This window comes from Perna viridis, chromosome 2, assembly GCF_037379345.1.
Source record: "Perna viridis isolate PV_CMFRI_1.1 ecotype Kerala chromosome 2, ASM3737934v1, whole genome shotgun sequence".
In the NCBI taxonomy this organism is placed as follows: Eukaryota; Metazoa; Mollusca; class Bivalvia; order Mytilida; family Mytilidae; genus Perna; species Perna viridis.
In genome coordinates this window covers 64,109,832-64,126,800 of record NC_142446.1, presented here as the reverse complement: position 1 = coordinate 64,126,800, position 16,969 = coordinate 64,109,832, and the positions used below count along the sequence as shown (strand labels likewise).

Sequence of the window (16,969 nt, the reverse complement as noted above, 5' to 3'; positions counted from 1 at the left end):
ATTTTTAAATTGGGTTTTATAACATGTATTTCTTCTGCGGGAAATATATGTGCATGTGTTTTTGTAATAACCTTACACAAATACATCTTACATTTAGTCCTCAAAAAATACCGTAAGATTATTTGAATGATTTTGTTATAAACAGTTTCTTTTTTTTTGTTTTTTCGATACATGTATATAGACAAATCAGGACAGGATCCAGATATCTTGAAAAGGACGGATGCCAATCCAGGTTCCTCAGAAAAAGAGGGGGTGCTAGGACATTATTTGCCATTTTTTGTCAATTTTACACATGAAAATGATAATAGTCCACTAGGCTTATCCACTGGATAACTTGTATTTAGCTCACTAGGCCTATCCATTGGATAACTTTTGTGCAGTGTATAAATCTTTGAACAACTTGCAATCATTATCTTCAGAAACAAATACAAGGTGTTGAATACTAGTATATATCTGTACATGTACATTTTGGCCTTACTTAGACCATGCCCATAATTTTTCATTGCAGGATAAAACCAATATTAAGGTATTGTGGAAAATTGCGGCATGTATGTGTAGTAAGGGCAGGGTGTTGTACAAATACTTGTAAAGTTGTGCCTTTTGCCCATTCCCTAAGCTGTATATACATTAAGGCTGTATTTTTTTCAATACCATAATATTGTATATATGTATATTGTACATGTTCTTGTCATTTATTGCACAAAGTGCTCATAATAATATGGTTTAACAAAATCATTGTTGAACCTTATCGTTCTTTAGTTTCAATAGCATTGGAGTAGAGTGAAGGGACATCAAAGATTTATTACCAGTTACAGGGAGTGTATATTTTCAAGTTTTTTTTTTTTTACATTTTTGGGGGTTTCTAAGTAGGTTGGAGTTGTTCTTTTTAACCCCTACATACCCATTGCTATAAGCCTGGTTACTGATATACAATAAACAAAAACCATTGATGATAGGACAAACCCAAGGTGAAGTTTCATCACAAAAAAACAAATGTTAATCTTTTAATAGCATATAAGGATCAGTTTCATCTATATTTAAAACTTGGTCATTGACAACAGGACGAAACCCATGCTCAAGTTCAATAGTATACTGAAGATAATTCAATAGTTTTACTTTATCATGAGAAATGTCGGGGTACAATGAAATTTCATCAGAATCCTTCAACTTGGATAAAGCTTCTCGCAGTACATCACATGAATGACCAAGAATGTAGGGACAATTTCTTAAATCTTCCACTGAGAATTGTTCACTGACAAGAAGGTCAAAGTTCTCATTCATATCTGCTACTGAAATAGTGAACTGTTCATTGTCCACCTTTTCCCAATCTTTCAAGTTTTTCAGTCCAAGTTTTTTCTTCACTAAGCCACCAATATTTATGGTCTTTAGGCTCTTATTGACAGAAGCACCTGTGGTTGCAGTAATATCTGACAGTCGTATATTGTTCCTATTCTGTTTCTTCAATTTAGCTACTGCAAACTTCAAAGATGATAGAGGAATGTGTAAGCAGAAAATATCATTAACAATCTCTTTGCTTGATATCCCCTCGCTGTGAAGATACTGTACTCTCTCCTTCAAATCAGTCAATTTCTCATTCATCATAGAGTCTAGAATATTTTCCTGAGATTTTTCAAGATTTAATAAAACAGAAAGGGCTTCTGTTTTTGAGTCGGAAGTTGCCAAGGCTTCTTCATAATTTTTCAAACGGATTACTCGCGGCTTGAATGTACTGGATTCCATCACCAAAATTTGTAATGAAGGCAGGCTTTCTGCCTTGTCCTTTCCCAGTTTATTCTGTAATAAAAGAAGGGAAATAATTAAGTGTCAGTCTCTCTAAGAATCAGGCAGTTGATGAAACATGGTATAAAAAAACCACCCATTTTAAAAGTTTAATTTGACTATTTGCACTATCAGAATCAAGGAAAAAAGGCAAGATTTTTCCACATCATTATGGTAAAGTGAGGTGTAATTTTATTGAAATGAACTGAAAATGAACATTCAAGGCAGATAAATCCTGTTTAAAACCTCATTTTTCTAACATTCTATTGAAAAATTTCTGAGCAAATCCAGCAGAGATCAAACAATGGTCTTTCCAAATAGAGAAATTGTATTGTCAAATCAGTGGGTTTTTGACGTTGTGTGTTTCTGATTTTTTATTTTCCCCATTTTGCCTGATTCTTAAAAACAGTTACACTTGAGTACTCTTTCATTAGTTAATAGTGCTAGATAAATGTAGGAGGAATCTTGAATTGTTTATCACAATTCACCTGTAGATGAATCAAGGCTTTAATACATGTATAGACTAATGAGAAATGTTGGAAATGTTTTTGAGTCATTGAGTGAAGTATAAATGAGGGACAGACAACCCCTTATCATAATACATCTTGAATTGAAAGACAGGTGCATAAAACCTGACAAAATAGCAGTCACCCTCTGAAGACAATGAAGTACTCTATTTGTAATTAGTTTCAATGCATTTTGAGACTGTGTAAGCCACTGATTTTTTTTTTCAATCAGAAAGTGGTTCAGTTTAGACAGGTTTTATATTAAAAGACTACAGTACCTTTTCTATTATCCTCAATCTCCTTCGGACAGTGCGATCTTGTTTTCCCAAAACTTCAACATGTTGTATTATTTCCTTTAGACTGTACCCAGTTTGTAATAAGAAACGTAGTGTTTTATTGTAAACTTTTACATTTTTAGCAAGTGCCATAGCCTGTAAACTCACTATATCTTCATGTTTAATGCTGAACTTTTTACACATCAAGGACAATTCATAACTAACCATCATTTTTGGTGCTGCCTTTGTGCGATCACGTGATATATCTATGGTGAATACATTCCCAAATAATTTCACATGCTGTCGTATTTTATTGAGGTATGGGAGAAGGCACAACAAATTGTCAGCTATTTCTCCTTCATTGTAACCAAGACTCTTTATATAATCTACCTTCTCTTTAAGTTTAAGAAGATTCTGATATCTCTCCTCCTCCCATTCAGCTTTAATATAGGTATCCAACATACTAATTTTAGCCTCCACATTTTCAAGAGTTCTACATCCGAGAAAAATGCTAAGCCTTTCCTCATATTTCTTTTTAAATGCATTCAAAACATTGCGATTGTATGTTAATATTTCAATCTGTTTTTGTCTCTTTACAAATGGAATAGTCTATAAAATAAAAATGGTGAAATACATGTAAGTTTTTAATTTTTGTTAGATGCTTCCTTACCATCACAAACAAAATACCTTAGTATATATTTATAGATTCTTCTTATATCAGTAATGAGTGGTAAAAATCATTTCTCCATTCTAGATGATATAATCAACATTTTCAACATGCGAGTTTTAGCAAGCATGTTTAAATTTCAGTTTTAAAATAGAGAGTGGAGGAATAGTTTAAATAGAGAATAGGCTGAAGGAGAATCAGTTTCTGACATGAAATCTGAAGAAAACTTGGAAAATGTAAAACGGCTGGGAACTTGTAAAATATAACATTCAACTTGCATTATCAGTGTAGGCTATTTTTAACTCTGAATTGCATAGAGTTCTGAAATTCTTCAAAAATCATTTTAAATAAATAAATAAATAAATAAATAAATATTTATTCCTTCAGACACATTAACAACAAATGGTTATGACACAATACACAAATCCAAACAAACAAAAAATGACAAGCATTTTAAACCTCCCTAAGCAGACAAATTCTTCAATCTAAAGGGATACAATTTAGGATTTTTTCTACTAACACTATATTTAAAGACTTAATTTATTTCACTTTTTCAGCCTATTTTAATGTTAAAAAAAGAAATATGTTACCCTTATTGATATGGTTAAATATAGCAGTGAAATAGTGAAAAATAATGAGAACCAGGCAAATTAGAAGTTCAATCTCTAATAAGTTACTCAGTGAATACAAAAGATCAAATAATTTTTGATATGGAAAAATAAAGAACATCATGCAAGTACTGTACATAACATTTTAAAGTTGCGGATTTAAGTTCTATGACCTTTGACCTAGAATTTCTTAATACAGGAAAAATGAATTAAACAGACTGAAGCATAAAAGAAATTACCCCCCAAATCTACATTTTTCAATTAGCCATAAACCTATTCTGTATAAAGAAACAAAGGTTATCTCCCCTTAAACAAGTTTCAAAATAGGAAAAATTCTCCTAAGGATCTAAGCATACCTTTTTTATCCATTCTATTCTTTCCTTAATATTTTTCTGAGACAGTAAAACTGGATGACTCTTAATAAGTTCAGGTGTGAATCCTTGGTCAATTAGAAATTTTATCTTTTTATATAAATCAAGAAACTCCATACAGGTCAGTCTATGTAAACCAGCCAAACCTTGTCTTAAGTAAGGTTTAACCATGTTCCATTCAACCTCAGAACAACATTCTAGCAGTTTTTTCATCAAGTTGTCTCTACCTTTGACACCTTCTTGAAACTCCAGTTGTTTAAGGGCCGCTTGGTATAATGCATTGTCTATTAAATCACCAGCTATAAATAGATCTGGCGTAAGATATTGCATCTGAAAAGACTTCAGGTGTTCAGCTTTTTCTTTGATTTGTGTTTCAGATAAGTTAAAAATTTCTAAATAATTTTCAAGTTCATCCTCAACATTAAATCTACAACCATAGGATGCTAAAAGCTGCAGTTTAGTATTCATTTCATTTAGGTTTTCTTCACTCAAAATTTCACCATTCTCTTGTCGAATCTGAGCAATCTGAAAATGAAACTGCTATTTTGAAAAAAAGGCTGTCCATGTGAAAATCAGTCAAAACCCATAATATGGGTGGCACAACACAGATTTTTTTGTATGAATGTAATGTCTATATGATGTGTACAAAATGTATATGTAAGTCAAATAGTATTACAGATAAAATTTTTTAACTGACAATGGTTCAGCAAAATGATTTTGTAGTTTCCTAACAAAGCAACCAAATTTTGCACAAAATAAAGAGTTATTTTTCAAAGAATTTCAATGCTTTCTATGAAATTCATTTCTCTTTAATCTTTGCAGTTATTAAAAAAAACAAAAAACAAAAAAACAAACAAACAAAAAAACAATATTAAACTCTGAGAAAGCATGCATTTGTGATATGAAACTGATGAAATTGTTTTGAATAAAAAATCTGTCATGTGCAACCACTGCCTAGTTTTTGCATGGACAACCTCTTCTAAAATAAATTTAGAAACTAAACACTGCACTGAAAGTTATAGAACAGAATCACTAATGAGAAATTATACCATGCTGCACTGTTGAGCAGTTTTTGCAACTTTGAGCAGAATCTGTATGTACATGTATCAAAGTTTATGTACACTTTGTTGCAATATAACATAGAATTTCAATGATTTTCACATGAAGCTGTGGTCAGTTCTACCTACTCTTTATGATAAATTTTCAACATGAATCAATAAGTCTACCCTCCTTATGATGAATCAACTCCCCTGTTGACAGATTCATAATCACCGTATTTTGATAAATTAAACTCCTATGCCTAGGATACTTTGATATACTACATGTATATAGCGGGTAATTTTCACAGTCTGTCTAAAAATGCAAAAATAAATTCTGCGAAATATTCACTCTGGGCTCAAGTAAAAATTGCCAAATTTTACACTTGTCAAAATAACCAGCCATATGGTATCAATAGAACATTATGTAAGAATAACAGAGTGAAAATTTCATATGATACAAAGACACAAGGAGAATAAAAATGTGACATGATATACAGTATGGAAAACGACATACTGTGCCTAATCACAGACATAGTGGTACACCACTGTGAGAGTGGTAGCCAATAACATTATTACCAGTATTTTTTAAGTTTGATAGTTGTTTGGCATAACCTACCATTAAAAAAAATAGAAATATCTCTTTAAATAAAAAACATGTGGGTAACCAATCACAAAGCAGTGTACCAATATGTCAGTAATCAGTCATTGTACTGGGAGGTATGTCTCTGTACAGTACCAGTACTTTACTCCAGTGTATTTGGAGGGAGAGGGAGGGTAAAATATGACACTGGTACACCCTGATACATTGTAACTTTAAAAGATGTGACATCATAGAATAAATTATGTATATTAATAATGAGGATAATTTTATATGACATGTAATATATGCAGGCAAATAGAATAGTTGAAGACTTTCTACTTAAATGAAACAGTACAGAAAAGGTTGACTGGTTGCTTGTTTGTAGTTTTAAGTCCATATTTTTTCAGATGTCCATGCATTTCAGCAGTATCAGCACACTTTACAAACAAAACAGATCCTGCTTTATTCTAGTTTGGCATGCTGAGACTGATCTTTAATATGCCAGCTCACAGAAGTAACAGCCAGCAGGTAGCATGTAGCCCCAACTCTGCCACAATATTCTGACTTCAAACAAACCAGTCATCATGCTATCTCCTACATGGAACATGCTCAGCAGAGAAGACCAATTTTCAGTCTGGTATGACCTGGGCGTGGATTGACCTCATGACCTACTACACTTAAGCATACTAACACATGGCCATCAAAGCTGTTCACTACAGAAAAGATATGAAAAGAACTATTGCACAAATCATTTTTCCTTAGCTAATTAAAGACAACATGGACTTGAGAAGAAAACTATTGTATTTGAAGATTTGGAAGTATGAATTGTAGATTTGAAAAAAAAAACCAAATAAAAATTTGTAATACGTACATGTGCAACAAAATATATACAACACAAAAATACAACAGAGGTCAAATAAGTGGTGGTCTGAGGCCCGGGACCATCAATTTCTTACCCCAGTTTTTTTAAATTTCATCTATTGACTCTGGGCCTTCAACCCTTTTTACTGACACTTAATTAAGAAGTTTTAATTTTCCCCAACTACCCAAATCAATTGAAAGTTAGAAATATCCAGAACTCTCCATCATTGGAAGTAAAATGTACCTTTTCCAAAATAGAATCAAAGTTACCATATTCTTCAGTGGAAGAAGAAATTAAATAAACTGGAGATTGTCTGGTAGTAGAACACTTCAGCAAGTAAACATTTAGCCTCTTGGATCCTGTAAATGTTGCCATGCTCAGCCATTTCCTCTGATTGGACAATATACAAACATCTGAGGATTGACCTCCCTTTATCACACGTTGACAGACTACTTTAGTCAATACTGTTCTAATTCTAATGGGACATCCTAAGATTCTGACAGTGATCATTCTTGCAGTCACGTTTTAAAGCCAGCAACAAGTAAAACTGAAAATAAAGATGTAAAATTTAAACAAGATTGATCCAAATAATCAAAAACAGTGCTCAAGATCCCATTCTTCATAACTTTCTTGCCATAACAGACTTGTAAAGTTACCATCTGTGCAGTGGCAAATCCTTTTTTTCAGGAACTTCTCTGGACACACCACTCAACCTTTTCAAAATTAAAACCTGCAGATTTGGACCTGCTGTGTAAGTGCTGTAGTGTGGTAGAAGCAATTTTTTTATACATACTGTACATGAAATTACATTTTTCTCAGGGCACAGCTTTATAGTGTTACATCAAATTAAACTTCAAAAAAATAATAAACTATCATGTTACTTGAGTAGAAAGGGGCAACTCTTTCCCTGTACCTGTATATAATGATGTTTTGGGGTCAGCTGCAGCCTTCGCTGTAGTGTGAGGGTTTCCTCGTCATTCATTGAAGACCAGTGGATGGTCTTGGGGTTGTAGTCTCTTTGACATTTACATGTACAACATACCTATTCTTGTTATAACATTCAAACAGGGTTTTGTAGCAAGATAAGTTATGTATAATAAGTCAAATCTAATTTACAATAGCTTTTCACATTATGCAATAGATTTCAATAAAAGTCTACCCTCACTTTTAGTTAAATAGGAAGACAAATAGAAGATTGGACGGTAATCTAGACAAGGTCAAAAACTGGGACAAAACTAAAAATATAAATAAATCATATTAGGTTTGTTACATTAACGACCATATATATTTACATTCAGCAAAACAAAAAATCCCTGGAAATTTGGACTTCATTTATACCAATGCAACTAGAATATATGGCTCAAATATACAAAGAACCCCTAATACCCATATCCAAATACTTTTTTCGCAGAATTCTTTATTTTTATGTGATACAAAATGTATTTGTACACATTTACAAATGACATGAAGTCTAGGCTAGATTCAATGATTTTTGAAAAGCTTTTGAAAAAAGATTTTTAGTTCATTTTCTGTTTTCAAAAGGTACAAAATGTGTAACCAAAATCAAAGACTTTTTCTTTTTTTTTTTAATTTTCTGTACAATTTTAATATATATTTTACATAGGAATGCCATAATACAATTATATTATGTATGTATTCAGTGGCAATAAATTAAAATTGCATCAGATTATGTTTCGGAGACTTTTTTTTCATTCTAAATATTGACGTTTTGATTAATCGATTTATCTTAATGAAATAGGCCTTTGATGCTACAAATTGAAATAATCAGAATAATGGGGCCTTTTTTTAACACCAATGTGACCTTTTCACAAATATTTAAAGTTTATTTTTGTTTCCAGCTAAATGTACTTTCCCAAAAATGTGTTTATGGTTGTGTTATCAACTGGGTTCAGTATACTTATGGCCAGAAAAACCATCAATATCCAGTTTGTGCATGTAAAATTGGGATCTTAAAAACAGCATCATGATACATGTAGCTTCATTCTTGCATACTTGGTAAACCCATTTGAGAACCACACTAGTCCAGGAAACATTAGCTAGCTTCAATGATAAATCAAATCATAGCTTTTTTCAATGTAGGGATAGTCAAAACACTGCAATTGAATGTTTACAAAAATGACATATTCAGCTTATCAATACTGGACAATTCCACCCAAAGACATCTTGGACCATGACAACCCACAGTTCCTTAAGCAAGCCAGACATTTCAAGCCGAAATTTTTGGTCCATACATATTTCAGACCACAACAACAGGAAAATACGTAAAGACAATACAAACTGTATATCATAACAAATTTTACCAATTTGGAAGTTTATAAACGTAAAAGGGCCAACAGATATGATTAAGGTTCATCATTACCTTTTGACAAATATGGCCTCAATTTCACCACTTATTTCACTCTGACTACAGATAAACCTGTGTACATTGTATCTAGAAAAATTTTAAGGCTTACATTGAAGTATCCCTACATATGAGAAAGTGGCATTCATTTTATGTAAAATTATATAAAAAAAACTGGCCTGACTTATGCTGTTTTGATTTTATCAATTCTGCAGAGAGGGTGAAAATGAACTAAGTCTGGATAATGTTTTTAGATGTCCCTTATGTATTCAATGTTAACTGTATTCACATTGACATGCTGGTCAATAGAACAATAGCCACCTATACACAATACAGGTGTTTTAAACTGTGTAAATGAGTGGACCATAGTGGACCATATCAAGTGAATCTCAGGTGTTCATTTATTTTGGCACTCCCTGCAGAAGTGAAACAATTAACATGCAAGTCAGGTCAGTTTTTTTTATATAATTTTACATAAACTTTATATAACTGTGTCATATCTAGGGGATGCTATGCTTTAAAACATTTCCAGATACACAATTTTGTAGAGTTGGAAATAAGTGGTTGAAATTAAGGCCGAATTAGTTGAAAGCTAATGATAAACCGTAAAGGACTGAGGTGTTTAAATTCATACGTTTCTTTGGGGGCATTTAAGGTTTCACCTCCTTCATAATATTTCATTTTTCAGCCACAGGAGATGTGAGAAATTCATAATCAACAAACTTTGAGTGTAGATTCTGTTTCTCTAATGGCCTAAAACATAAAAAATACCCAAAAATGAAAAGGGCACAAAACATTATGATAGAAACATGTTGACGTCACACAAACACAAACATTCCAAACAAATGAAACCAGATGATTTCAAACGTTTTTTTCACTAAAAATCTTCTGGAGTCCTTTCATAGTTCTTATTTATTAAGGTAAGAAAACACCAAATTATCTCATTTAACTGAAATATAACTACAATGGCAATCGAGGCGATTCAAGATGGAGTCCAAGACAATCGATTTCGAAGCCAATCGAACTCTGAGAACAAAAAATTCACTAGTGATGAGAACATTTTTTTTCACACCGGTCAAGCGGTATGAAATTGAAAACTGACGATGGTTGCTGGGTCAGAGCCAGAGGATATGCTGGTAAATACCTATCTTACCGAAGATACTCTACTCTGCTATGGACATTGTGAGCAGCGAAGATAGTTATGTTGCGATAAGATTGAAAAAAAATAAACTTAAAAAAATTGAAATATGTCAACTTTGAGAAAATTTATACCGGGGAGTGATATGTCTAAAAAGTCTATGTGTACAGTTGTCATTTCGTCCCATTACAGCGTCGTCGAAACAGGCAGACGATTTTCATTTGCTACGAATTATATGAAGGTGTTGCCTATATTAGTAATTAGTTACACCGTCGTAATTTTTTTATTGCGCATAAATTCATTTCAGTTTGGGACGGTAAATCTGTTAAGGATTATATGAATTGGTAGTTGCAAAGTGTATTTGTGTATTATTTGATCTATATTCGTGGTTCCGATCAGCCTATTGTTTCTTCTGTCTCAATTTCAATTTTCTTCTATTCTTACTTTTTCCCTTGAGATTTTCTTTTTTTAATTTTAAAAGAGCACGGTTTGCTGTAACCGTGTATATTTACCCTTGATTTGATTTCAGTCAAGTTGAAACAGACCTAACTTCTAGTCTAGTATTTGCTGTACATCATTAGCTAAATCCTCAGACAAATCATCAGACTTTTTTTAAACTATCAACTTATTGTCATTGTTAATGTTATAAATTCTTGAATGTCCTATAATTCATGCTTGAGGAGGACAGAAAAAAATCATTATCTTAATTAATTTTCTACTCACTCATAAACAATCTAGTTACTGCAAATGAAGCCAAAACTATGGTCGAATTGATTTCTGGGATCGTTTACTGTAACAGAAGAATCAAGGAAGTAAGTGAGTTCAACAGAATACAAAGTGTAATATACTGACTAGCATGAACTCCAATGTAACGGTTGGAATTCCATTCATCAATATACTCCAACCAAGTCAGCAACCCGTGTCATCGCGAAGAAAAACCCTGCCGGAGGCAATCCCTAGCACTGCCGGAGGCAATCCCTAGCACTGCCGGAGGCAATCCCTAGCACTGCCGGAAGCAATCCCTTGCACTGCCGGAGGCAATCCCTAGCACTGCCAGAGGCAATCCCTCGCGCTGCCGAAGGCAATCCCTCGCGCTGCCGGAAGTAACCCTTATATAACTTTGATTGCGTGGAAAGAAAAAAAAAAAAAAAAAAAAACAAACAAGCAAACACGAAAACTTCTTTGTGCACTGTGCAATGAGAAAGGCAGAGTAATCTAGACATACTACGCACTATGAACGATTAATATATACTAGTATTCAAATTAAAGATTGAAATGATTTAGATACATGTAAGGATATATATTTGTTCAACATTTAAAGAAGTCCAATAGACTGTCCTTTGCTATTTTTGTTTCACAGTTTGGTCAGACTGTTGTCTTTGATACATTCAACAGTTCCTCTTTCGTCTACTACGGACTTTCCATTCAATATGAACAATTCGGTGGATGTTTTTTAGAATAGCAGAGGGTGCTTATCCTATCGGCGTAACTGGACTATGCTCCAAGTTGTTAGTGGAAGTCCGGGTTGCTCATTCACTTTTGTATCTTTGTACGTGTTGTTTGGCCATTTCATATTCTTCGTTGTGTGTCTAGTCTTTAATTCTTGGAATATGTATTTTGATTTCCGCTCAAATATTGGTTCCTTGATTTCTCGTCCTCTTTCTTCTCTATCAACTTATGAATTATTCATTTCTGCACTCAATCACCGACAGCATTGTACATAAAACCGTCGATGCTTGAATATTTAGAATTCTGGCTTTTTAAGAAAAATAAATCTACATAAAAATTACAATTTTAATTACAGTGTGGCAGAACTGCTTGATTTATGTCCCTTGATTAACTTATTTCAGTTTAATTAATTTTGTTGTGTTTTGAGATTTAAGTCATTGATAATTTATTTAGATAATCTAAAGATACTGAAAATGAAAATAAACTTTATCCAGATTGATATATTTTGTAACAGATTTTCTCAGGCATTGAAGAATTATGATTTATTATTCAACTTATCAATGAATATTTATAGATTTGAATAAGATAACTTTGCCAACTTTTCATAATTGTCCGAGGACTAATTTCTAGTCCAACATTGCGAATAGCCTAGCTGTTCCAACAAGGTTAGTGCAACTGCCACATACCTACCCCACTTGAAATGAGATTGCTCCATTTTAATGACTATGTTTGCAATAAGGTATTTTGTACTTGGGAAATAAAATGTATTGTTAATTGTATTGATTCCTTTACATTCGACCCACATTGCGTTACAAAGCTTTGCATTCGTCGTACCTCTTATAGTCAATCTAAAGCTGGTATGAATTGTAATCTGAGTCTGCCGAATCTTAAGCAGTAATTGCACCTGCTACAACAGTAATAGAAAATCACAAGGCGATCAATAAAATAATAATTAAAACTATTTTTTTAATGCTAAGTGAATGTAGAGAACAAGTGTATGGACACCCAGAGGGGATATACAAAATAGTGTAAGTGAAATTATAAAAGAAATAATATATTATAAGGTAGATATATCATGAAGAAAAAGCATAATAAACTTCGCTAATATCACTTCAAATTAAAAGTTAAATGTTTATTATCTTTGCTTCCCTGTGAATCGTTTATTCAACGTTTGGTCTTCTGCCAAAACAGGTGAAGATGGCTGTCATCACACCACTGAACCCTTTCTTGCTTTCTTTTCCCTCATTTGTCGAATTTCTGCCGTCTCCGATATTCCCGGTAGGCCGTTCCTTAACCATGTCGCCTGCAAATTAAACCGGATAATGAAATCTTTGATACGATATAGTAAGCATATATTTAAATTTTTTTTACGATTAGTTAAAATACCCTGCACATGGTGTCTAGACTATTTAAAGTTGTCGTTCAATTAATGACGTTATAAAAAGTCTTGGAGAAACGGGTGCGCTGGGATCTAGAAATGTTTAAATGGAGAATGATCGGATTAAGAAATTTTAAAAAGGGGTTCAAAGCTATCATTAGCTCATGTTTGTCCAAATTTTGCACAAATTATTCATTACATTTCAACAAAAATGTGTTTTTTTTCAACTCCCAAAAATTCCACTCCCTTCAACTACTACTGATAAATCGCTTGATCACACTCGTGATACAACATTGAACTGAATATAATTATGTAATTTTAAGAATCACTACTTTGACATATCATTTCAATCTCTTGTGTTAGCCCCTTTTGTACAGTAGGAATAGATTACTTTTCTGCAATGTAGCCTTTGTCTTTTTGTCTTTTTTAGATTCATTCATTCTGTCTTTCCTTTTGCTCTTTCTTAGCTCTCAGTCTTTCTTCTTTCTTTTCTTTCTTGGCTGTCAGTTTTTCTTCCTTTATTTCTTTCTTTGCTGCCAATTTGATCTCCTTCTTTTCTTTCTTTGCTGTCAACTTTTCCTCTTTCATGTGCTTCTTCCACGCCTTTCTTGTCCTTTCATTCTGTTCTTTGTACTTTTTGTCCACCATTTTGAAGTAGTTTTTGACAATCAATTTCTGACGACTTTGTAGTATTGCGTCTTCTCTAGCTTTAGCTTTTGTAAGTTTCTCCGTTTTATTCAACTCCTGATCAGAGTAAAAACTATTAGTTCATATACAAACCTAAAAAAATGATTGCGTGAACATACGTTATGAAAACAATATCACAAGTGGGAAAACATTAATTTCAAACTTTCACTTCAGAAAAAAAGACATCAAACCCATCCAAACCATCCAATTTCGGTTGCATTTCCTAACAAGCTCATTGTGACATGTTCAGGTTAAGTTTATAGGACATTGCATTAATTGATTGGTTGATACACATTTCATTTCAAATCAAACAAGGGGTTTTTAAGGCAGACCTAGGATAAGGGACACGACTCTTACAAATCATTGGAATGTTTGTATTTACCATTTTGCATCAATCTCTTGTAAGCATCAAAGTAACTTGAACTGATTTCATTCTGTTTCAATGGAAAGCTTGAAATGCTTTGTTGCAATTGAATATGATACAAACATATCATTGATTTCACGAGTTATGTCCCTTTCCTTAAGTTGAAAGACAAACCTGTACCTAAAACTTCTGTTATGGAAAGAAGACAGGAAAGTATTGAAACTATTGACGCAGAATTTTACATATTCCTTGATTTGAAACGTAGTTTATATTAGATATGTACAAGGAAACGACGAGCTAATTACACAACTCTCTATTTGTACAATGTTGTACAGTCTGATACAAAAAGGCAAATGAAGTTTTACAATTAAACAAACAGGTAGATGTTTCAGTATGATATTACCTTTTTAAGATCAGAACTGGTGCCCACCAGTCTACTTCCATTTTCAGTCTTATAACCATCATTTCTGACCACTGAATCTAAAGATATATAAGTAACAAAATATTCAAATTAAAATGTAAAATTATATCATGGTCAACGAATTTCAAACACAATGGATTGGTTACATGCACAGACAATGATAATGAAATCCATATGTGGGAAACAAATCTGTCTTATAACATCAAGCAAAAATATGCTATCAATACCACGAGATCCTGTTCATGTAGAAAGGAACTCTCAGAAATATCCATGGCTCACTTGTGGTTGTTATATGTGATGATACATTTCAGTAATACAATACTATGATCAGAAATGCGAGAGCTCCTTTCAAAGATTATTTTGGTAAAAATTTTTTTTTTCCCAAAGGAAAACAACTTTAATGTTTATCTTTAGTGTATTGAACAATCCGTTAATATTCATTTTCGAGTGGTATGCGTCATGGAGACCCAGTTTTGGCCCCAATCTGTGTTGATCAAACTTATTCATGAAATTTTGATAAATACCATTGGCGAAATTCTTTTTCGTTTGGTTCATAGCCTTATTGTTCAATGTAGTTGTCCTGGAAAGATGCCAATCTTCAAGGGAATAGTGGAAAAGTGGGACATGCAATGGCCCCTCTCGAATGAGGATTATATCTCTTATACTCGTCTCTTTTCTTTCCATACCTGACAATGTAAATGAATAACTAAAATATCGTGAAACAGTAAAATACAATTCATCGTTACACGTAACATTAAACAAAAGAACACCATGCACCATGAGGCAGTTCTTTTCTCTCACAAAATACTATATGCTATTATTTTCTTCATAAATATCACTGAGCATACAAAGTATGTTAAACTTATAGAGGACGCTTACCCTACCGGTGCACCTGGTCCATTATGTCAAACTTATAAATATCCCAACAAAAACCTTTTTGTTGTTACATGTACAATTATGCTGCCAGATTTTAATCTTTTTGGAAAACACGTCCGTACCATTTAACCAAACGTCTTTGTCAGTGACTACTCGTGACGTTATAAAGGCTTGCGGCAAAAACGTAGTATCATCGTTTCAAGTGCAGTTTAAGCGACAAACTTAGTACTGTTCGTCTTGTACAAATGTTTCTTCATAAAGCAGTGCACACAACATCTACACTGTGTTCGTTAACTATAACTATATATGTATCTCGTTCAACTTCAACTCCGTACAAAGGCGTAGAAGTTAGTTGCATGTATAGGTAAAATCGTAAATCGTGGACATCCGTCATTTTAAGCTTGCCAAAACTACGCAGATATTTTGTATCGCGCTAGAATTCTAACAAATAGGCTACTGGAACAGGGTTACGTTGCTACAAGATTAAAGTCATCACTACAGAAGTTTTATGGTCGTCATCATCAGCTTGACTTTTCATCAGCAACTCGGAAGATTTTTCTAGAAAGCAGAGGATGCTTAATTACCCTACCGTGCACCTGGTCCATGCTCCCAGTTTTTAGTGAGTCCGAGTCGCTCTTTTGCTTTTGTTACTTCGTATGTATGATTTTAGTTACTTTATGTTCTTTGTTGTGTATGTCTGTTTTCCATGTCTGGTCTCTGTCCCTGGATTACATTCTGATTACCGCTATAACCTTGGTTCCCTTGATTACTCTTTAAGCATATGAAATAAGGTTCGGCAACATAATTTGATGCCAGCAGTCGCGTTCAGTAGTATAGTTGAGTTGAACTCGTTTACAAAGCAGCGTAACATGTCCTTTTCCGTTAAAAGACCAAACTTGACATAGTTCTGAACTTTAGCGAGGATGTTTCAATAGAAGTATAAAGAGCTCAAATGTTCGCCAATTCTGAAACCGGTCAATGAATTCTGAATACTTCAAAAGTTTTTTTGTGTCGTTTCTTCTACGTTCTTGATTTGTGAGTTGTATCTTCACTCATAGTTTTCTAGGTTTTCGTGTTAATTATTAAAACCTACCTAATCCTTGATATATACATGTGATCTAACGTTCACGTACCGATTTTCTTCATTATACACGGATATAATCAATGTTGCTGTGAGTTTTTCTTTGACAATCAAAATATTTTTGCTTTCAGAGAAAACATGTCTGTTCAGTTTGACTGACGATTAACCAAAGACGTCGTTGTCACGGAGACCCAGTGACATTACGCAGACGGCATAAAGTAACGACCTTTTCAAAGTGCAATAGTTCTGGCAGCTATGTGCCAGCAAAATTAATAGTGTTCTTGGTGGGTAGCTTTGATATTTTTCAAAATTAAAAAAGATTACGGAAGTTGTAAGAAATAAGTAGTCTGCTTAGAAAGATAGACCTAGGATAAGGGACACAACTATTACAATCTCATGTAAGCATCACAGAAACTTGGACTGATTTCATTCTGTTTCAAATGAAAGCATAAGGGGCTTTAGTGAAACTGAATATGATACATGCACAAACATATCACTGATTTCAAGAGTCATTTCCCTTACCCT

General features: G+C 33.3%; 2 protein-coding genes across 10 annotated transcripts; both read right to left on the bottom strand.

Moving 5' to 3' along the window:
• Positions 1 to 990: 990 nt before the first annotated feature.
• Positions 991 to 10,374, bottom strand: LOC148626450 (uncharacterized). 8 transcript variants are annotated; one of them, XM_088570463.1, is made up of 5 exons: positions 10,195 to 10,374; positions 6,932 to 7,235; positions 4,192 to 4,731; positions 2,564 to 3,169; positions 991 to 1,794 (listed from the first exon to the last, which is right to left on the bottom strand). In XM_088570463.1, the coding sequence occupies exons 2-5, from the start codon at positions 7,196 to 7,198 to the stop codon at positions 997 to 999; spliced, it is 2,211 nt and encodes a 736-aa protein (XP_088426589.1). In that variant the 5' UTR covers positions 7,199 to 7,235; positions 10,195 to 10,374; the 3' UTR covers positions 991 to 996. The 8 variants fall into 8 exon arrangements, with proteins under 8 accessions (XP_088426589.1, XP_088426587.1, XP_088426590.1 ...); XM_088570461.1 differs by having other exon boundaries at positions 10,204 to 10,372; XM_088570464.1 differs by having other exon boundaries at positions 6,958 to 7,235; positions 10,204 to 10,372.
• Positions 10,375 to 12,630: 2,256 nt separating this feature from the next.
• Positions 12,631 to 16,605, bottom strand: LOC148626449 (uncharacterized). Of its 2 annotated transcripts, none has more exons than XM_088571225.1 (5): positions 16,497 to 16,605; positions 15,012 to 15,173; positions 14,470 to 14,546; positions 13,407 to 13,759; positions 12,631 to 12,940 (listed from the first exon to the last, which is right to left on the bottom strand). In XM_088571225.1, exons 1-4 carry the CDS (start codon positions 16,507 to 16,509, stop codon positions 13,448 to 13,450), a joined length of 564 nt encoding a protein of 187 aa, XP_088427351.1. In that variant the 5' UTR covers positions 16,510 to 16,605; the 3' UTR covers positions 12,631 to 12,940; positions 13,407 to 13,447. The 2 variants fall into 2 exon arrangements, with proteins under 2 accessions (XP_088427351.1, XP_088427352.1); XM_088571226.1 differs by having other exon boundaries at positions 16,457 to 16,587.
• Between the last annotated feature and the right edge of the window lie 364 nt (positions 16,606 to 16,969).